The sequence below is a fragment of the Bombina bombina genome, chromosome 1, assembly GCF_027579735.1.
Source record: "Bombina bombina isolate aBomBom1 chromosome 1, aBomBom1.pri, whole genome shotgun sequence".
NCBI lineage: Eukaryota > Metazoa > Chordata > Amphibia > Anura > Bombinatoridae > Bombina > Bombina bombina.
This window is the reverse complement of record NC_069499.1, coordinates 685,289,116-685,312,939: the sequence shown is the minus strand read 5'-3', so window position 1 is coordinate 685,312,939 and position 23,824 is coordinate 685,289,116. Positions and strand designations below refer to the sequence as shown.

General features: G+C 36.8%; 1 protein-coding gene across 1 annotated transcript in view; it reads left to right on the top strand.

Annotated features, from left to right (window-relative positions):
* The window catches only part of IL1RAPL2 (interleukin 1 receptor accessory protein like 2), a 1,497,664-nt gene that overhangs the window by 750,384 nt on the left and 723,456 nt on the right, over nucleotides 1-23,824 (top strand). The window contains exon 5 of the mRNA XM_053699168.1: nucleotides 7,091-7,244. Coding sequence (XP_053555143.1) covers nucleotides 7,091-7,244 — 154 coding nt within the window. The remainder of the gene's footprint in view (nucleotides 1-7,090; nucleotides 7,245-23,824) is intronic.

The window sequence follows — 23,824 nt, the reverse complement described above, 5'->3', positions numbered from 1 at the left end:
ATTTTACACATTATGATACATTTTTTCTCACTTTACAGCAACTTAAGTTGTCTTGTTATAGTGTTTATATATTTAAACAGTTTAGTAATCTCCTCTACCTTATGCAGGACTTTGATTTGTTTTGCTCAATAAGATTTTTTATACAGCTAAAAGCTATTAAAACAATTAAAAGTAAAACTGTCTAAACATAAGCTTTTAATGACATAAGTTCTGATACAATTGCCTCATTTTGCAGTTTTTCTCTTAGGGCTAAATGCCATGTGCCACTTATATGGAGCCAATACAAAAAAAAGTGGTGGCAGCAATTTTATTTAGGGCTACTATTGTTACAACCTAATTAACCAATCAGAATCACCTTTATTTATATATGAGGGAACCCAGGTTGTGGCCTAACATAATCCACAAAATGAATAAAGATACACCTGTTGCTGATTGCCCTGAAGAGGATACTTCAGCCAGCCGATTTTAAGGTTAACAATGTGTTTGTTTTGTATGACTTTTTGTTTTGTAACTTAAGGGGTTTTATTATTGGTATCTGTGTTTTCTTTTTTATTTGATATTTGTAAAGGGTGGTATTAAAATTCAACAGAGGAGTTAGAATTGGAAAAACATTTTAGGGAGATTTTAGTGGGGTATGTTAATGGATGGGTGTTTATGAGAATAATTGGGGTTTGAGGCCAGTCTCAGTTTATATTAAGATTGGTGGGGGACCAGGTATGGTAAGGTTAATTGAAGCTGGTTTCTTGTGGTTAATTGTGTGGAATCCATGCATTTACAGTAGCTTTATTATGACTGCATTTGAGACTGCAGTGATCCATTGTTCAGGAAGATTAGAATGGTTTCTTTGGTCTTTTGATCCAGATTAGAGCAGTCTATTAATATCAATGGAAGATAAATTCAGAATATATGGGTTGAGATTACATATACGGCGTAGGTTTCAGCACAAATTACAGAAAAAAAATAAACAAAATTATCCAAAATAAAAAAAAATGTTAACCTAATCTAGTACCCCTATAAAAGCAAAAAAGCCACCCCAAAATAAAAACACCACCTAATCTAACACTAAACTACCAATAGCCCTTAAAAGGGCCTTTTGTAGGGCATTGCCCTAAGTTTAACAGCTCTTTTACATACACAACTACAAATTAACCCCTAACAGTAAAAACCCCCACCCACCCAAATAAAAAAAACCTAACTCTAAAAATATCTAATCTACCCATTGTCCCAAAAGGGGCATTTGTATGGGCATTGCCCTTAAAAGGGCAATCAGCTCTTTTGCTGCCCATAAAAAAATAATAAAAGCCCTAATATAAAAAAAAACCCACCCCAAATAAAACAAAAAACTAACACTAACCCCAAAAAATGTACTCACCATTCCTGAAGTCTGGACATCCATCTTCTTCCAGGCAGAGAAAAGTCTCCATCCAGGTGGATCCATCTTCATCCATCACAGGATCATCTTCTATCTTCTTCCTGGAGGTGTTGAGCGGTCTTCTGAGGCATGGAGCGGTCTTCATAGGCAGCAGTCTTCGGTGACGTGGAAGTCCTCTTGATGCGATCGCTCGCCGCACACTGAAGATTGAATACAAGGTACCCTTTTTATATTGGGGTACCTTGCATGGTCCCGTGATGAATGAAGATGGATCCGTCTGGATGAAGACTTTTCTCTGCCTGGAAGAAGATGGCTGTACGGACTTCAGGAACGATTAATACATTTTTTGGGGTTAGTGTTAGGTTTTTTTTAATTTTTTTGGTGTGTTTTTCTTTTTTTTAGATTAGGGCTTTTATTATTTTTTAATGGGCAGCAAAAGATCTGATTGCCCTTTTAAGGGCTATTGGTAGTTTAGTGTTAGATTAGGAAGTGTTTTTATTTTGTTTTTATAGGGGTATAGGATTAGGTTTACATTTTTTTATTTTGGATAATTTTATTTAATTTTTTTCAGTAATTTTAGATTTTTTTATTTTTAATTAGGTAGATTGCGTTGTGGGGGATGGTGGTTTAGGGGTTAATAGGTTAATTAGGTAGATTGCGTTGTGGGTGGGTGGCGAATTAGGGGTTAATAACTTTCGGCTAGATTACGAGTTTTGCGGTATTAGTGAAAAAGCAGTGTTAAGGCTCTTTTTCACTACCGCTGGTATTATAAGTCTTGCACACTTTTTTGGCCTTAACGCAACGTAAGTACTGCAGTTTTCAAAAAGTCATTTTTCAATGGAACTTCCTTTGTGCCGGTATTACGAGTCTGCCTGGGAGGCCAAAAAGTGAGCGGTACTCCCTATACCGCCAAGATCAATACCGTAAACTGAAAGTCAGTAGTTATGAGTTTTACGCTACAAAGCTGTAACATAAAACTCATAACTTAACACTAACACCCATAAACTACTTACTAATCCCTAAACCGCCGCACTCCTGCATCACAAACACTAGTTAAATATTAACCCCTAATCTGCCGCCCCTAACATCGCCGCCACCTACCTACATTTATTAACCCCTAATCTGCCGCCCCCAACGTCGCCGCCACTGAACTAAATGTATTAACCCCTAAACCTAAGTCTATCCCTAACCCTAGCACCCCCTAACTTAAATATAATTTAAATAAATCTAAATAAAACCTACTATCATTACCTAAATAATTCCTATTTAAAACTAAATACCTGTAAAACAAAACCTAAGCTAGCTACAATATAACTAATAGTTACATTGTAGCTAGCTTAGGGTTTATTTTTATTTTACAGGCAAATTTGTATTTATTTTAACTAGGTAGAATAGTTACTAAATAGTTATTAACTATTTACTAACTACCTAGTTAAAATAAATACAAATTTACCTGTAAAATAAAACCTAACCTGTCTTACACTAACACCTAACCTTACACTACAATTAAGTCAGTTACCTAAATTAAATACAATTAAGTAAATTACAAAAAACCCCCACTAAATTACACAAAATAAAAAAAGAAATTATCAGATATTTAAACTAATTATACCTAATCTAATAGCCCTATCAAAATAAAAAAGCCCCCCTAAAATAAAAAAAAACCTAGCCTAAACTAAACTACCAATAGCCCTTAAAAGGGCCTTTTGCGGGTATTGCCCCAAAGAAATCAGCTCTTTTACCTGTAAAAAAATGCAAACCCCCAACAGTAAAACCCACCACCCACACAACCAACCCCCAAATAAAATCCTAACTTAGGGTTTTTTTTATTTTGGGGGGGGCTTTTTTTATTTTGATAGGGCTATTAGATTAGGTGTAATTAGTTTAAATATCTGATAATTTCTTTTTTTATTTATATTTATTTATATTTAGTTGTATTGTAGCTATCTTAGGGTTTATTTTAAGGTAAGTATTTAGTTTTAAATAGGAATTAATTAGTTATTAATAGTAGGTTTTATTAAGATTTATTTTAATTACATTAAAGTTAGTGGGTGTTAGGGTTAGATTTAGGGTTAGGTTTAGGGGTTAATAAATTTAGTATAGTGGCGGCGACGTTGGGGGTGGCAGATTAGGGGTTAATAAATGTAGGTAGGTGGCGGTGATGTTAGGGACAGCAGATTAGGGGTTAATAATATTTAACTAGTGTTTGCAATACGGGAGTACGGCGGTTTAAGGGTTAATATGTTTATTATAGTGGTGGCGATGTTGGGGGCGGCAGATTAGGGGTTAATAAATATAATGTAGGTGTCGGCGATATAGGGGGCAGCAGATTAGGGGTTAATAAATATAATGTAGGTGTCTGCGATGTCAGGGGCAGCAGATTAGGGTTTAATAAGTGTAATATTAGGGGTGTTTAGACTCGGGTTCATGTTAGGGTGTTAGGTGTAAACATAAATTTTGTTTCCCCATATGAATCAATAGCGCTGCGTTACGGAGCTTTAGGCTCCTTTATTGCAGGTGTTAGACTTTTTTTCAGCCGCCTCTCCCCATTGATGTCTATGGGGAAATCGTGCATGAGCACGTAAAACCAGCTCACCGCAGCTTTTAGCAGCGCTGGTATTGGAGTGCGGTATGGAGCTCAATTTTGCTCTACGCTCACTTTTTGCCTGTTAAGCCTGTTTTTTATAAACCTGTAATACCAGCGCTCTAGCAAAGTGAGCGGTGACAATAACTTGCAAGTTAGCACCGCACCCCGTATAACGCAAAACTCGTAATCTAGCAGTCTATTAGGTAATCTGCGATGTGGGGTTTGGCGGATTAGGGGTTAATACATTTATTAGTTATTGCGGTGGGGGGGGTGGCAGTTAAGAGGTACATATTGTGCATGTGTTAGGTGTTAATACATTTATTTGTTATTGTGGTGGGGGGATGGCGGTTGAGAGGCACATATTGTGCATGCGTTAAGTGTTTGTTAAAGCTTCCAGTGAGTTACGCTGCTCATATACTCAGCACAAGGCTTGCTGCGCCTGCCTTTGTGTGGCGAGGTGAAAATGGAGTAAAATTTCTCAATTTTGTGTGTCCTTGCGCTGAATATGTGATACCGACTTGCGACGTTGGTTCTATGTTAGTTTATGGGAGTAAAAACAGTGGCCGACGGGTAAAATATACGCAGCGCATTTGTATGCAATGCCATATATGTGATCGCTACATCCATCTAAAAATAGCCACCGCCGGCTTTTGTGAGCATTCCAATGTTGAGGGTATACAGCACTTTAGTATCCAGTGGTGCACAGTGTAGGGGGACAGCTGCAATCTCCCCTGGACATCAGAAACACTCTTGTAGTAACACCAGCACCAATATCTTGGTATAAACTTTTATTTGGTTACATAAAAAACAGCGACGTTTCGTGGCAAACCCACTTAATCATTGTGAGCAATGAGCATATGAAATCTCGCTCATGGTATCTCCCAGCACCCTGAAACATAGTAGCACTGCCTTTTAAAATTTTAGGGTGATGATGCTATGTATAAGAATTTTAGCAAGCTTTTTAAATCTGACATGTAACATGAGTTTATTAGTTTCTTTTGGGAAACTTTGGATATGTGAAAACTATCAAAATATAAAAGCAAAAATAATTGTTGGTAAATTTTTTTTTACCAGTGAAGTCATTCTCCTAGCAAATAGTTAAAGGACCAGTCAACACAGTAGATTTGCATAATCAACAAATGCAAAATAACAAGACAATGCAATAACACTTAGTCTAAACTTCAAATGAATAGAAGATTTTTTTTTCTACAATTTTAAAAGTTATGTCTATTTCTACTCCACCTGTACCATGTGACAGCCATCAGCCAATCACAAATGAATACATGTACCATGTGACAGCCATCAGCCAATCACAAATGCATACAAGATTATTTTTGCTCATGCTCAGTAGGAGCTGGTGACTATGAAAAGACTGTGCACTTTTTGTTTAATGGAAGTAAATTGGAAAGTTGTTTAAAATTGAATAATGAAAATTTAATTTTGACTTGAGTGTCCCTTTAATGTGTATATACTGTACATAGCACAATTACCAATATTTCAGACAACTTGGGCACATTCTCTGCCCTGTGTTTGTTACTAGAAGGCAATGGAAGCTATTAAGGTACAATCATAGGAACAGTGAAGTTTTTATTTATTTACTGTGGTTCATGTCATTAGATTGTTTGTAGTACTTGCAGTTGAGAAATAAAAATAACTATTTTATGTTTGTTATTATCATCTTACTGCTCAGTTGTGAAAAGCAAATATGTCACAGACTATGGCAGGATTTAGAGTTGAGCTAGGGGCAGAGGATTGGGGATGTGCCACTGTTTGACTCCACCTACTGTCTCCTCCTCTTTGAGTTGCCCAGTATTTTTGTGGAAAATCCATTTTGTGTTCATGGCCATGTTTTGCAATGTAGTTTTTTTTTTATATTGAACATTAAAGTGACATTGCAGTCAACAATGAAATACACATGAGTGCATTTCAGTACTGATCACCTCAGACAACCTTATTTAAACACCTAAAGCTCCACCCACTGCAGAGACAACCCTAATACATATTAAAGGAGCTCCGACCCTTACGGGACCTCAGCACAGCAAGCCTTACCACAAAAAAAAACCTGGGGGCCTCCAAAATTAAAGGGACAGTCAAGTCCAAAAAAACTTTCATGTTTCAAATAGAGCATGTAATTTTAAACAACTTTCCAATTTACTTTTATCACCAATTTTGCTTTGTTCTCTTGGTATTCTTAGTTGAAAGCTATGAAGGCTCATATGATCATTTCTAAGCCCTGGAAGGCCGTCTCTTATCACATGCTTTTTTATTTGCTTTTCACAAAAGGGGTGAGCTAGTTCATGTAAACCATATAGATAACATTGTGATCACGCCCGTGCATTGTGGCAGACACTGCACTAATTGGCTAAAATGAAAGGCAATAGATAATAAATAAAATGTCATGTGATCAGGGGGCTGTCAGAAGAGGCTTAGATACAATTTAATCACAGAGGTAAAACGTGTATTAATATAACTGTGTTGGTTATGCAAAACTGGGGAATGGGTAATAAAAGGATTATCTATGTTTTAAAACAACAAACATTCTGGTGTTGACTGTCCCTTTGGGAACTTACAAAGGTCAGGTTAACTAATTAAATCCACACTGTAGGTGACTAAAGAGGCCCCTGAGTAACGCAGAACCATGACCTGCACAGTGACTGTACTTCAAACAAAAATGGGAGGGAGGGAAGGAAAGCACAGCAGCATAAGAAATGCAATTTTCTATTGTTGAGTGAAAACCCTCCCCTCTATATCGAAAATTATTGCAAAATACAGGCTCTCTCTCTCACACACATACACCCTTAAGAATGCTTCAGGCTCAATAAGGGGTCCTTGCACTGTACCACGAGAATAATAACATATAGTTACTGAAAAATGAAGATAATTCCCGATGATCAGAATAAAAATTACTGCTGTAAAATTTATAGATATCATTTTTCAAGAACTTGTTTTAAATCTCATTTGTACTGCTTGGTAGACATAGCAACATATAGCAATTTTAAAATCCAGGAGTAGCAAATCCCTCAAGTTTAATTGTTTTGTGAAGTCAAAGATAATTATTTACAGTTACTTGAACAGTGCTGAGAAACTGAGAAGGTAACACAATTTATTTAACTACTTGCCTTTCTGTGCAGGAATGCAAACCAAAGAAATGGAGGAATTTGGTTATACAAAAAGGAAATAGTCTATTAATCCAAGAAGTTCAAAAGGAAGATGGAGGGAATTATACTTGTGAACTTAAATATGAAGGCCGGCCAATTAGACGGACTGTTCAACTAAAGGTAACAGGTAAGAATAACAATTTAGAGACTAAAGAACACTCCAATGCAAAGTGTTATAATAGTTTGTAATTGAAGTATTGTTTTTGGTGTCTGATGCAGACTTTGGCTGAATAATGAACCAAATTCCCAATTAAAATCTTGATACAAATGAAAAAAACAACAGAATATTTGCAATTTTGATGGGGGGGGGGTATATTCCAGTTCTTCAGAGAATCATTATATAGTAATTTTGAATTCTATATTTAAAAAAAATGTACTTTTATTTTTAAATAGTTAGAACATAGCCCACTGACTTTTCCAGTGTAAGGGTTTAAATATTGTGTCTCTCACTGACAGTGGTGAGATCATGATATTTCTGAATGCCTCCTGGAGTGAGGCATGTAGTAATAGATCATCTTGTGACTTTTGGTGAGACCCATGCTAGGATACGCCATGTACATGGTACATCCTTATCATTAAGTGGTTAAAAATAAATATTGATTATTTTCATTTTAAAGGAAAATCTCACTCAAGGTTGAAGGAGAATATTTATTCCTACATTATTTTACTAATTGTGTTTAAGTGGTGAATCTTCTAGTATGTTTTAGACGTATTCCTAAAAATAAAAGTTTTGATACAGTTGTAATGAAGTTTGAATATAACATACCAACGTAGTAGATGAAGTTGAAAAAAATACTAAAATACATTGAGTTCAATATATACCTATTCTATCTGATTTACAGGGCCCAGTACTAATTCTTGGGGAATCCAACTAATTACTTTTGTCCAGTCTGAGAATAATTAATTTACTGCAACTCATTGCTCCAATTTTGTAATTGTGTACAAAACCCCTCTCGTGGTACTGTATAAAAAGCATTTTACAAAATCCAAGTATATTGCATCAACTGATTTAATTGTATCTTTATTCTTATTTCCTTCTTCATATAATCTAATTAGATTAGTATGACATGATCTATTTACCATATAACCATACTGATTTTAATTTCTAATATTGTTTTCATGAATATTCTCCTGAATATAATAATTTATAATTCCAACTAGTATCTTCCCCAATATTGATATCAGACGTACTTTTCTTAAAAGTGGTGACACATTACACCAGTTTTGGTATACTATACCGTAGGGAATTCAGCATTAAAAATAATTTAGAGTTGAAATTTGGTTATGACAGTGCTAAGTTATCTTTTCCAAATTTGTCTTTGAAGGTATATTTGGCTGATTTGAGGTATGCCACACACAAGTAGGAAATCATGACTACATGTTCATTCTTTAAAAAAGCCATGAACCCAGGTATAGAGTCTGCTAAGAATACTATCTGGATGACTGCTATAGACCAATGAATGAACCAGTGAGTGAGTGATGATAATGTTTTTATAGTATTATTTTATTTATTTTGGTTCTATGGGGGATATTTAATAAGCAGTGGATGCTACTATCTCCGCCCCTAGTTTCTGGCTCACTGGAAGGTGCGGCAGGATAAGTGGCAATGATAGGGGGAAAACTCTGAGCAATATAAGTTATAGATAATGATATATTGCTAAATAGATATGTTTCAGATATAGATACATTTGACTGTTAATAAAGTTTTAGATTTAATCTGTACATGGAATGTAAAATGATCTATGCTTTGTTATGTCATGTACTAATGTGACATTAGATCTCTCTGTCCACCAAAAAGCAAGAACTCTTTGTATTTCATTAGAAGATACCCTGCATATTTGCCTCTCAATTATAATATTATAATAATTTTTATAAGCTATGAACATACTAATTCTTGATTGTATTCTAAATGATCCTGTGTTGTAAAAAGGTCCATAAATAGATACATTGTCTCTCATTTTATTCCTTAGCCCAACAGCTCCTGCATGCCAAAGAATAAGGGGCATAGTGATGTAACCTTACTACGTAATTGAACGACTCTGCTCATGGGACATTTTCCAGCTGTATCACTGATGGCAGAGTCACATCTATCTATTCTTGGCTTTGCACATTAAAAAGCAAAAGGCTAAGAAGTCAATTTAACCTTTCGTTATGCTAGTATCATCTGTTCTCACCTGACTAAGTCCCTCTTATCTTTGATGCCACTTTACTCACTATGATCCCCTTGTTTCATTGTCACGCACTCTCTTCACCACTGTGTCTCCCTCAATACATAGGGGCCGATTTTTTAAGCTCTTTATGGAGCTTGATGCCCTTGTTTCCGTGCGTGCCGTCAGGCTCGCTGGAAACAGCAGTTATGAAGCAGTGGTCTAAAGACCGCTGCTCCATAACTTGTCCGCCTGCTCTGAGGCCGCAGACAGAAATCAACCCAATCAAATACGATCGGGTTGATTGACACCCCCTGCTAGTGGTCGATTGGCCGTGAATCTGCAGGGGGTGGCATTGCACAAGCAGTTCACAAGAACTGCTGATGCAATGATAAATGCCAACAACGTATGCTGTCGGCATTTATCAATGTGCAGCAGACATGATACGCTACATTGTATCATGTCCGCTTGCACTACGATAAATCTACCCCATAGACTATGTCAGTGCTCAATCTTTACATAATTCCATGAAAAATTTATATCCCTAAAGTAAGCAAGTCATAATATACTTTTTGGGTAATACCCATACTTACACTGATATATTATTATCATTCATAAATATCTGTCTATCCTATTTTCTAGATTTTATTTTGACTGTCTATAAAAAGTAAACTATCTATTGTTTGTAAATTAATTTACAAATATGGAAGCTAACAGAAAATTAGAAAATGTCTGCATGGAAAATGAAACTATCATGTATTATATTCAGCAATGTTTAGGAGATATTAAATTTGGCCATATTACAAGGAACAAGAAATGAAATGATCAATGCCACCTTTGTTTCTGAATGCCAAGTTAAATATATTGTTTCTGCTCTCTGTAGGCCAACAAACATTCATTTTATTAAAGCCTATAGTAAATTGATATGGGAATATGGGGCAGGGGAGAGATGCACTTATATCTAGTATCATGGCCTGTTTTATTAGATGAAGTTTACAACATCATTATAGGAAATTGTGCTTTTTCTTATTTTCATGCTAAATAATGTCATACTGTACAAAACATTAAACATATTTCTTGATGACAGCTTTCCTTTAAATGTATTGTTCCATCACATCAAGTTACTGGAATATGTTCAGAACAGGAGTAGAGATTGACAACAGAAAGTGAGCGTATTGGGCAAACTGAAAAATTCCTCTGCTTTTATTATTTTACAGTACATTTAACACAATTACAGCCTTCATTGGCTCCATATCCACTGCTCAGAGCAAGAATTACTAAACAAAAAGCCACGCCAAGACTGATATTACAGATTAGGTTGCTGTACGACAACATGTCAAACATGCTCAATTTGATATAAATGCATGATGTAAAACACTCAGCTTGATTACATAGACAGATGTTTTTCTTGATAGTTTTTAAATTTGTGGTGTATGTTTCCTATAATAATATTGTGTGTCTGTTTTGTAATTGTTAAAGAATAATCTGTTTATAGGATGTTGTGTGATTTATGAGTAGCATTCCTGAGCATTTCCATGAGCTACATGATTTTATGCAAATAGTTTTTAAAGTTTTGGCAAACGACCTTTAAAGTTTTGACAAAATGGAAAAGGTTCCCATCTTTACAGGTAGCGGACAATGTACGTCGAATGACTTGCATGTACTATTGCATAAAAATGGATTTGTGCAACTTTGACTCCAGCCCTTTTTTGTGAGATCAGGGCCTGTCAATCATTGTGAACAAACCTGCCCGGCAAGGGCTCAAAATCAGCATACACTGCTTAGTATAGCTCAAATACTATACCTTCTTCAAGACACCAACAGAAGGCTGAATTATTTGTCTGAGCTTGCTATTTTCTGAGAAGAATTGCTTGCTGTGTTATGAATGAACTGCTCTTTTGACTATTATACTACAGGAATATTTTCTTTTGTGCAATATACAAGTAAAGTAACATAGTAACATAGTAGATGAGGTTGAAAAAAGACCAAAGTCCATCGAGTTCAACCTATACAAATCTAAAATATATACAAAAAGCTCCAGTTAAGCTTAAATAATCCCACTAAAAGGTGACCCATTTAATACTAGCAATCATATCCATGAATTTTGTTTATAGACAGAAATGTATCCAAGTAATTTTTAAATGTATCTAGGGTATTGGCATTCACTACCTCCTTTGGTAATGAGTTTTCACAATTTTATTGCTCTTACAGTGAAAAAACGTTTCCGTTGCTGGAGATTAAATCTCCTTTCCTCCAACCTTAAATTGTGACCTCTGGTCACAAACAATTTTCTTGGAATAAACAGCGCTTCTGCCATCTCTCTATATGGGCCTTGAATATATTTATATAAAGTAATCATGTCACCTCTTAAGCACCTTTTTTCTAAAGAAAACAGACCCAGTTTGGCTAGCCTCTCCTCATAGCTTAAATTCTCCAATCCCCTTATTAGCTTTGTGCCCCATCTCTGAACTTTTTCTAGTTCTCAAATATCTTTTTTTGCGATCAGTCCCCAGAACTGCACTCCATACTCAAGGTGAGGTCTTACCAGGGCTTTATATAGTGACAGAATTATGCTTTCCTCCCTTGAGTCAATGCCTCTTTTAATACATGCTAGTATCTTATTAGCCTTTGAAGCTGCTGCCCTGCATTGTGCACCCATCTTTAGCTTGTTGTCTATTACTACTCCCAAATCCCTTTCCTCCTGTGTTTTTATTACATATAACTTATGTAAAAGGGAACACTTCTTGATTGGAAATAACAACATTGAGTGCACTGCTCTGATTTGTTCATTCATTAAAAGTCTTTCATTAAAAGTATTTATTTTTTTATTGACACTCTATTCCATTTTCATAGAGGGATACACTGCATTTTATATACAGTTCCCATCTGCTGCTTGATCTTTACCAGCTACAAGATCTGAAAAGGATCTCTGGGCAGGTGCCCATCTCAAGGGTTTCCATGATTAAAGGAACAATAAACACTTTTCAATTTTTATATTGAATTAAATGTTTTGTTATATGTAATAAAATAATTGTGTGATAGATTTTCATGATCTTTTTCGCCCCATTTTCATATAATTTAGCTCTGAAAATTGAGAGTTTTCTAATTCTTAGTACTTAAAAAGCACCTGCTGACTTATCAAGGCTAACTCTGCTACATATATGTAGACTTTAACTGAAACAACTGCAAAATAATGATTTTTTGCTAACACTATTACAGTAGCTAGCCATGTTGTTTGCAGACTGAAGTCCAAATTGGCTCCTCCAAATAAGACAAATGGTGGATGAAGTTTGGCTATTGAACAATAATTGCAGTAAAAAGGATGTTAATTACATTTATAAACATTTAGACTTGGCTGATTTGTTATTCTATAGTAACACAACAGAAATGTCTTGTAATTACAAGGTGTTTACTGTCTCTTAAAGCCTAGGGGGCCGAATTCTCAAGCTCCGAATGGAGCTTGACTCCCCTGTTTCTGCTTTAGCCTTCATAACTGCTCGAAACAGCAGTTATGAAGCAGCGGTCTTAAGACCACTGCTACATAACTGGTCTCTGCAATCTGTCTGATCCTATATGATCGGGCTGATTGACACCCCCTGCTAGCGGCGGATTGGCAGCGAATTGGCAGGGGGCGGCATTGCACAAGCAGTTATGGTGAACTACTTGTGCAATGTTAAATGCCAACAGCGTATGCTGTAAGGCAGCGGAAGACACGGACAGGTTAGATGGAATATAGCAAAGCAGCAAGTTCCTAATGCTGAAGCAAAAACATGATTCATAGTCATTGGGGGCAGAAATAATCAACATTGAAGGCAAGGCAAGGGCAAACAGGAGACTCAGATAAGGAGCATTAACTGGTAACTTGTCTCATAAACAGGGGATATTCAGCACCTGAATTCCACACCATGTTTATCACAGCTATGTTGCTTATAACGTGGCTTTATTATAAAGATAGTATTGGAACTAGAACCTGCTACCCCTCCCTCTTTCAGGTTATCTTGGATAAAACAAATCTAAAAATGTGTCAGTTTTCTATAGAACAATTGATCTGGTGCATTAATGGGATGCACCAGATCAATCAATTGCCAGGGAGCTTAGGGTAATAGTGATAGTTTTGTTTTTATATTCTGACAGTTTGGGGTAGATTTAAGAAGCAGCAGATGCTGCTTTCTGCACCAGGGAGCTTAGGGTAATAGTGATAGTTTTGTTTTTATATTCTGACAGTTTGGGGTAGATTTAAGAAGCAGCAGATGCTGCTTTCTGCACCTGAAGTTTCCGGCACGCCGGAAACTTAAGTTAAGAAGTAGCGGTCGCTCCTTAACTTGTCCGCCACCTTTTAGCTGAAATCATCCCAATACGATACAATTGGGATGATTGACACCCCCTGCTAGCAGCATTGCACCTGCATTTCACAAAGAATGCTTGTGCAATGTTAAATGCCGACAGTGTATGCTGTCAGCATTTGGTGATGTCGGGCGGACATTGATCGCTACAGCGAATCATGTCCGCTTGAGATATAATAAATCGACCCATTTGAGTCTTTAATAACTTTTTTTTTGGTACCTTGCTAACTCCCCTTATCATTAATTAAATTATTAACACGTTGAGAGCATAAGTGAATTTACATGCACAAGTTCAATACATTTGACCAAAAATGACATTTTTCTGATATAACTTTTTACTGCTATTCTTTTTTTATCCAGCTTGAATTGACCTTTATTTATTTCAGGGTCCTGTATTGTGTTGTTCTTATTTATAAAAAGAGAAAAAACAACCTTTTGCAAATAGACAATAAACAACATTACACCAAGCAGCTCTATTATGCACTCAAAATTGATGAGGTTCTAACAATATTTTCTAAACCGTGGCTTACAATTTACTTATTGTGGGGCCATGCAGTGTGATAATTAGAGGAGGCATGGCAAAGATCAGTAAAAAGAACGCTAATTCATTATTTTATGTAATCATAAATTATGTGTTTTCAATGAGACGGTGACAGCTTCTCATTAAATATAAATGTACTGCCAAACAGTGGCGTTGTAAAATGAAGAAGCGCACTAAACAAGGTGCTAATTACATTTCCACTACATCAATTAATGAAGATTACATCAATAATTATTTGTATAATTGAGATTAGGTAGACAATGTTGTGTCTCAGAGTCATTAATTTGCTAAGGGAAGACATGTTGATATGATGTGATGTTAACACAGGAAGAAAGATTCCAATAAATTGATATCTTGGCCCAACTCTGTCCAATCTATACTTATTTTTTTACCCAAACAACTGCTTGAATACAGTAGCTTTATTACTGATCTACTAGACTGGAATCTGAAAAGGCATCAATGCATACTAATTATTCACATTCTCACGCCCACATGTCCACTGCAATCCAGTGTGTATGGAGCTCTGCTGAGAGCAGCAACGACATCCACACTAAATTGTTTGTGGCATCATCTTAGAGCCACACATGCCCAGGCCAGTAGTATTCACATGAATACCCCACTTACCAGTGTGTGGTCTTGTGCTGAGAGTATAACCTGGCATCCACCCCAGTCCCTAACAGTTCCACTGAGGCTCATTCACTCTCTCTGATGGACCAGGCTGTCAGCGGAGAGTAGATGTGCCCTAGTCAAGCTCAGTATTTATTAGATTGTTTCACTTTCAGACATTTCTGACAATTACTTTTCATAAAATAATTTTTGTTTTTTGTATAGTCAGTACTTTTTGGTTGTACAGTGGGATTATTATCACTAATACTGGGCAAGTTGGTCTGAAAGAGTGGCTACGCCTGAGCAGAGTACAACTATATATATATATATATATATATATATATATATATTTATACTGAAGTTAAAGGGTTTACTTCAACTTATGCGATAGGTGCTTAGGCTAAGAAAAGACCAAAAAAAAAAAAAGAAGGTTGAACTGCATTTAGGGTACATCAGATTTGTGTATAACCACGGTTCAGGGGTTGCAGAGCTTGCACTTTTTTAAAAAAAACAACAAATATTTTTAATTTACTGTTATTAAATTTACTTTGCTCTCTTAGTAGCCTTTGTGAGCATTCCTATGTTAGCCCAGCAGTCTAAAGACCGCTGCTGCATAACTTGTCCGTCTGCTCTGAGGCAGCAATACAGAAATGATTGACACCCCCTAGTAGCAGCCAATCTGCAGGGGGCGGCATTGCAAAAGCCGCTCACAAGAACTGCTTGTGCAATGATAAATGCCGACAGCGTATGCTGTCGGCATTTATCGATGTGCGGTGGACATGATACGCTACATCGTATCATGTCCGCTAGCACTTTGATAAATTGGCCCCTCTATATCTTGAGCATTATATGCACATTCTTACAAACATGGTTGCAAACACTGCTGTCATATAGTGCTCAAGGAACAACCCATATAGGTATGATCTTCAATAAATGATACTAATGAGGTCAATTTGGTAATATAAGAAAATTAGCTTTTTTTTAATTAAATGCTAAAGCTAAATCATAAAATTTGACTTTTATTTCTATCCATAATATTATGCAATTAAGGAATTAATTTTTTTTATATATAATTTATAAAATCATAAACATTCTGATAATTGTATGCTGCATATTTTAAAGGTGTAATTTGATCTATAGAAGCGTGATAAAAGTATTAACCACCATGCCGCACAATTGATTCAAACAGCAAGCACTAATTAAACTAAGATTCAGACCTGAACCCGCTAACCTGACGAGTTCCAAGCTGACAGAGTGACTCAGTAGCATGACAAAACAAATGAGCTCTGTAGTAAGCAGGCATGTGCAAAAACATGCAGGCATTGCTAAAAGCGTGCCTGTATAGGATTACTGTGAAGGGAAAAATTCCAAAAGTAAAGACAAAACTTCAAATGAGATTAAAATAAATTATGGATAACTTTTTAATCATTATGAGGTTCACAGTCTATCGTATAAGCATCTCCTTAAAACATTATACAGGTAGCCCTCAGTTTACGCCGGGGTTAGGTTCCAGAAGGAATGGTTGTAAATCGAAACCGTTGTAAATTGAAATCCAGTTTATAATGTAAGTCAATTAGAAGTGAGGTTCCAGGCCCCTCTCAAAATTGTCATAAGTAACACATAATACATTATTTTTAAAGCTTTGAAATGAAGACTTTAAATGCTAAACAGCATTATAAACCTAATAAAATAATCACACAACACAGAATATATATTTAAACTAAGTTAAATGAACAAAAACATTTGCTAAACAGCATTATAAACCTAATAAAATAATCACACAACACAGACTTCACTTGCATTTTTCTGCAAACTGTTCTTTCTATGCATTCCAATCTGGACTGATTTATAGACAGGAGGGTCTTGTTCCTTTGAAATCTGCTCGATAGCTCAGGTCTGGTTAAAACTTAATTTCAGCTTGCTTGGCTTTGCTGCAACACAAGCGGACAGCTCCACCTACTGGTTCTTTTAATAAATGCACTGCTTCTCAATGCTTTTCAATAGCAGTCACATGACTGGAAAAAAAGGTTGTTATTCTGAAACGGTGTAAATTGAACCGTTGTAAAACGAGGGCCACCTGTACATACATTATGCAGACTAAAGTATGTAAGACGGTGTGATACTGTGTAATATATTGTCCCCTGGCTATGATGTACTGTGATAACTGTAGCTGCTAACAGCCGCTGGGCTATGTGAGTGCAAAGTAAGAGAATGTACTTACTGCACCCACTCTACTAAGCTTACCCCTTGCTGCCATATTTGCATCCAGTAGAGAACCTATCCAGTGCTATGTACGTCACAGCAGAGGATTACTGTAAGGAGTATCTTGATGACCCAACAGGAGGAGTCTAAGGGACCAGAATAATGACACCTGTAGCAGTCTTGTGACTAACTCCTTCACCTGGAGTAAATGTGTCACTACCCTATACTCCAATCTGAGTTAGCTGCTATTTAATGGAACAATGGGCCTCAAATCGGTCTGAGGACCCCTCTTAGCAAAGAATCAGGAGCACCGCAATTCATCACCAGATTTACAGTAGACTGGCATACCAGTGAAGTGGAAGGGATGAAGTGCTCTTAGAGATTTTGGGAATATTTGCCTCCTCCTCATTGCCAGGAGTTGAATCCCAGGAGCAATAGATTGTGGACTCTTTCCACCTTATGAAAGAAAAGGTAATGGGTTTTCAGTAGGTCTAACGAACAGGAGCTGAAGATTCCAAAGATCCTTGAAAAAGCTGCTGAAGATCTTTTGTGATTGATTATCCACATGCAAAATAAAGGTAGTTTTACAGTTCCACAAATATCTTGTGACAACTGGTTTATTGTGGGGTGTCCAAATAAATTATATATTTTTTTAAACCCAACATAAAACAATGTAATAACATTTGTATGGCTATTACTGGACAACCAGCTAAAGACCATTGAAAGTTGGTAGGTGGGATCATGCAATGGAATCTCCTGAAAGATATTAAAGCTCATATTGGCCACAAACAGATCACTGAAAATTGCCCTCTTGAAGGGAGAGTATATATATATATATATATATATATATATATATATATATATATATAATTCAAATGGTAAGGAAGTCACTCACAGGGTCTTGTTCCAAAGAAATACAAAGTATTTATTAACGTTTTGCGGTTTCCCCCGTTGTCAAAATAAGCATAGTGAAACAGTATAAACTTACCCCCTTTATAGCCCTGCAGATCTAACACCAAAAACGGAGTTCACGGCTGCATCCCGGAAGTTACCATGTGCCACGTGATGCTCACGTCACGTGTATCATCATGGCAACCGGGTGCCGTGTGCACCAATTAAAAACAAAACCATACTGTCAGAACGGAGCTTGTGGGCTCGTGTTTCTGGCGAGTCTCCAGACTCACAAGAAACACAATTTATGAAGCAACGGTCTAAAGACCGCTGCTCCATAACCCTGTCCGCCTGCTGGCAGCCGATTGGCCGCGAGTCTGCAGGGGGCAGCGTTGCACCAGCAGCTCTTGTGAGCTGCTGGTGCAATGTTAAATGCAGAGAGCGTATTGCTCTCCGCATTCAGTGAGGTCTTGTGGACCTGATCCACACTGTCGGATCAGGTCCGCAAGACCTTTGATAAATAGGCCCCCAAGTGTCAGAGTGATATGCTATCAAGCGTAAAATTAGTATATACATACAGATCAGGTTACATATCTTAAATGCTGTGATACGTATATTCTAGTAAAGAAATTAAAGAAATTAAAACATGCTACAATGTTTTATCTTACAGCAGTGCAACAACAAACCTCTGAAGAAAGTAGCAGAGTACAATCTAATATACAATATGTTATTTACAAAAAGTATTGCCATATTATAGGTATACTGCTAGAGAGAACATTCATGCCCCTAAGCCATTCTGTACAAGAGTCATACGCTACGAGAGCTTAATGCTGTGTAACTTGCCCAGACCAGCCATTAGTATCATTGCTATGACAACATATTTCTACAGTAATGCATATATTACCTATTATAGGGTACCTAATTGGCACAAGAATTATGAAGTGCTAGCAACAATCTAAGTATGTCTAAATGTGAATTAGAATTACCTACAAAAAATGACATGGAAAAGTTACAATCAAGAATCAGAGTTTACAGGGAATAAAGGAAAAAAAGGAAATACAAGATCACGGATAGGCGAAACCCCCTAAAGACAACAGTGCCAATCCATGGTCCCCAAATTAAAAATCCATCTTGCTTCTCTTTGTAAGAGGATTTTAGCCCTATTGCCACCCGAGCAGGTGGGGGATGTGATCAACAACAATGTATTTCAAATCTGTCACTTTGTGTCCTGCCTCGACAAAATGTCTGGCCACAGGTTGGTCAGATGTTCCCTTATCGATTGCTGACCATATGGCAGACCGATGGTTGGCCATTCTGGTTCTTAGGTTGTACACCGTTTTGCCCACATAAAACATTCCACAAATACAGTGCAGAAGATACACTATGTACTTGGTGGTGTAAGTCACTCTGTGACGGATTTTACATTTTCTTGTTGAATAGGGATGACTAAAAAAATTACCTGTGGTTAGACCCCCACAGGTAGTACATCCCAAACAACGAAAACAGCCTGGCTTGGTTTTCAGCCAGGTTTCGCTGGTGTAGCATCCTCTAGGGTCTGTTTCAATTAATTGATCCCTGAGTGAATTCGCTCTATGGTATCCAATCCTCGGTGGTAACATATTTTTGAAGGGTAGATCCTTATCCGTGGTGAGCAGATTCCAATTATTTCTTAGGGTTCCTGCGATCCCCTCTTTCCCCATGGTGTAGGTGGTGGTGAAGGTTAGTTTGTTTTCTGATTCCTTAGTTTTAGAACCATATAGTAGTTCCTGCTGTGTCACTTTCTCAGCAGATTCTCTACATGTCTTTAAGATAATTTTTTTAATAGGTAATATATGCATTACTGTAGAAATATGATGTCAAAGCGATGATACTAATGGTTGGTCTGGGCAAGTTACACAGCATTAGGCTCTCGTAGAGTATGACTCTTGTACAGAGTGGCTTAGAGGCATGAATGTTCTCTATACCAGTATTCTTTATTCATTGTGCAAAATGAATAAAGAAACGTTTTTTTCTGCTATGCATTTTATATTACAATCTCAAAGTGTTTCATGTCCCTTTAAATCTTTATAAAAGAAAACTGTGCAAATGATATTTGCTGCACAAAAACAAGTTTAGGGCATTTCTGTCTATGGTTCACAGATGCTGAAGGAATGGAGGGTTTGGAGCAAAAGAGGGTGGTCGACAGTATCAAAGGCTGCAAACAGATCAAGGAGGATAAGTAGAGAGAAGTGGCCTTTGGATTTTGCTGTAAGTAGGTCATTGGTGACCTTAACAATTGCTTCACTCTGTGGAGTGTAGGGGCGAAATCCAGGTTGCAGTGGGTCATGGAGGGAGTTTAATGTAAGGAAATGGGATAGACGTGCATATGCTAGCTTTTCAAGAAGCTTTGAGGCAAGAGAGAGTAGGGAAATAGGTTGGTAGTTGAATGGGGAGGTTGGATCGAGAGAAGGTTTTTTGAGGATAGGTTTGACCAGTGCATGTTTAAGAGATGAGGGAAATATACCAGTGCTGAGAGAGAGGTTGAAGATGTGTGTGAGTATAGGGGTAATGGTAGAAGAGAGGGACGGGAGTAGCTGTGAGGGGATGGGGTCAAGGGGACAGGTAGTGAGGTGAGAGGATAGTATAAGGGCAGAAACTTCTTCCTCTGTAACAGGGGCAAAAGAGCTAAATTTTTGGCTTTGTGGGTTTTAGATGATTGTGAGCTTTTGGGGGGGGTGGGAGACCGGTAGCATGTTGTGAGCCGATTTCATTTCTGATGGAGTTGATTTTGTTGTTGAAGTAGCTGGCAAAATCTTGAGCTAAGAGAGAAGTTGTAGTGGGAGGTGGGGGTGGGCAGAGAAGAGTATTGAATGTGGAGAACAAATGTTTTAGGTTTGAAGAAAGAGTAGAGATAAAAGTAGAGAAGTAATGTTGTTTATATAGATTAAGGGCAGAATAGTAAGAGTTCAAGATTAACTTATAGTGAAGAAAGTCAGCTGAACTCTTAGATTTCCTCCAGTGTCTCTTAGCAGTACGGGAACGTCTGCGTAGGTACCGTGTCAGAGGAGTATGCCAGGGCTGAGGATGAGTGTATGATTCTGAGCTATTTATTAGGGCAGGAAAAGGAGGGGATGGAAGAGAAGAGAGGTTCGAGAGAGCTAGCGAGCTGTTGCTAATCGAATGACCTGATTCTTCTGTGAAGTTTGGTGTGAGGGGTAGAAGGAGGGAGAGTTATAGGGAGGGAAGTGATGTTACAAGTGAAGAGGTAATGGTCAGAAAGAGTAAAAGGCGAGTTAGTGAAGTTTTAGATAGTGCATCGATAGCTGAAAATCAGATCAAGGGAGTGACCATCTTTGTTAGTGGGAGAGTCAGTCCATTGTGACAGGCCAAAAGAGGAAGTGAGTTGCAGAAGCTGTTTTGCAGAGGAGGTAGTGGGATTATCAACAGGGAGGTTGAAGTCACCAAGAATGAGGGCAGGGGTATCTGAGTAGAGGAAATAAGGTAGCCAGGCAGCAAAGTGATCTAGAAATAGAATTGAGGAGCCAGGGGGGCAGTATATGACTGCAACACATATAGAGAGGGGAAAGAATAAGCAAATCATGTGTGTTTCAAATTAAGAAAATGTCAGGGAAGAGAAGGACTGTATTTGTTGAAAGGTGCAATGAGAGGAAAGTAAAATACCAACTCCACCTGGGGTAATATACTGTTGGAAGTAAACATTCACAGGCAGATTATGTGGCAACACAGAAGATATGAAACTAGACAGAGATGCACATTCACAGACAGATAATGGGGCAACATGGAGGCTATAACACCAGTCAGGAATATTTTTTATTAATGTGCATATTGATCCTTTTGAATTAATTAAACATGCCATGAAAACAAATCCCATACTTTTTTCTAACTAGGTATTTAGTCCACTGAAACTTATTGTGTGTAGAAAAATATAGAGACTGTAGAATTTAAAAGTCATATTTTTATTTGTAATTATCTATATTTTTATGAGCAAGCCACTGGAAAATTTGTGCATAATACTAAAAACAAATATAAAACTTTAACATTGCATTTTGGGTTTGGATAAATGTTTTTATATGTTTATACATATCTCACATTTGTTTAAAACCAAAGTGAATATGATGAGATATCTCACTGGAGCTCATTATAGAGAAAGAAAACTTATGTTATAAACCTCTTAGTAAGTGCAAAGTTTTAGCAAGCTCATGGCAAAATTAATCCTTTAACAAATAATCCAAAAAAAAAAGGTTGCTGCTTTGTGAGCTTTGTAATTTATTCTATATTTTGTACCTACATTGATTATTTGACTATAGATAGTGAAAGGAATATGATAAATAAAATAAGAAAATTATTGAGAGGTACATTTGAATTCCTATTAGTTGCTTAGGAACCAATGGAATGGCTGATGTTTTTCAGTTTACTTGAAAAAACACTTAAAGGGACATAAACAACGTTTCAATTTATGCATTCATATGTATTTATGTGTTTATATGTGTATATATGTCTGTAAATACATGTATACACATATAAATGTACACACACAGACATATATACTCATATATACATACATTTATATATATATATACATATATATATATATATATATATATGTATGTATATATATATATACATATATATTCATATTTAGACATCTATATGTATGTATCTCTATGTTAAAACCCTTTGCAGTTCTTTTTTTTTTCTAACACATGAGACCTCATATCTTTGAGCCCTTATAACTTTTTAGTTTATTTTTTTAAAATAATTTTTATTAGACAGTGTTATTATTAGTGTAACTGTACTATTAAATTTATTTTTAATGTATTTTATGCAACTTTTCTGTCTTGCGTAACAGTTAATCAGAGCTTTGAAGTTGCTCTAACCCGACTAGTATTAAATTCAATTGCGCTCAAGCTAACGCATTTACTTTCCACTTGCAATATGCTTGCAACTTCCTAGGCGATAAACCCCTTTTCGCGTGCGCACAACACTTGTAAAATAGCCCAAAATGTGTATGTATACATATATAAATTTGTTTATATGTGTATACACATAAACAGGTATATACACATGTATGCACATATATACATATGTATATTTACTTTGAAGCCCTTTCCACTCAAATATCTGAAAATAAGAAGGAAAATCATTTTAATTACATTTTAATATTTCATAATGTGTTTTACTGTGTATGCATGTTAAATATTTTTCAATCCAATGTTCTTCACTAGTGATGTCGCAAACTGAAAATTTTCCGCAACTGTTCGCGAACGGGCGAACCGGGCGAACCGCCATTGACTTCAATAGGCAGGTGAATTTTAAGATCCACAGGGACTCTTTCTGGCCACAATAGTGATGGAAAGTTGTTTCATGGGTACTATCACCTGGACTGTGGCATGCCGGAGGGGGATCCATGGCAAAACTCCCACGTAAAATTACATAGTTGATGCAGAGTCTGGTTTTAATCCATAAAGGGCATAAATCACCTAAAATTCCTAAATTGTTTGGAATAACGTGCTTTAAAACATCAGGTATGATGTTGTATCGAACAGGTAGTGTAAGGGTTACGCTCGCTTCACAGTGACAGACCAAACTCCCCGTTTAACGCACCGCAAACAACGTCAAACAGTCCATTTGCACAACCACGAGATTGATAGATTTGATAGATAGATAGATAGATAGATACATAGATTAGATAGATAGATCAATAGATGCAATATGCATTTGATAGATACGATAGATAGATAGATAGATAGATAGATTTGATAAATAGATAGATTTGATAGATATATAATTTCCCAGACAGAGAATTACAAGACGTGCGGTCTGCGACCCATGGTAAGGTTCCCAGAGGCAGTTGCGGAGCCAGGGGGGGGAGATTTGGCATGGATTTTAGGAACGAGAGATGGAAAAAGATGCTTGGTCGGTCCTCCTACTTCAAATTTGAGGCACTGTGCGTGCAATCGTGGCCGGACTTTTAGCC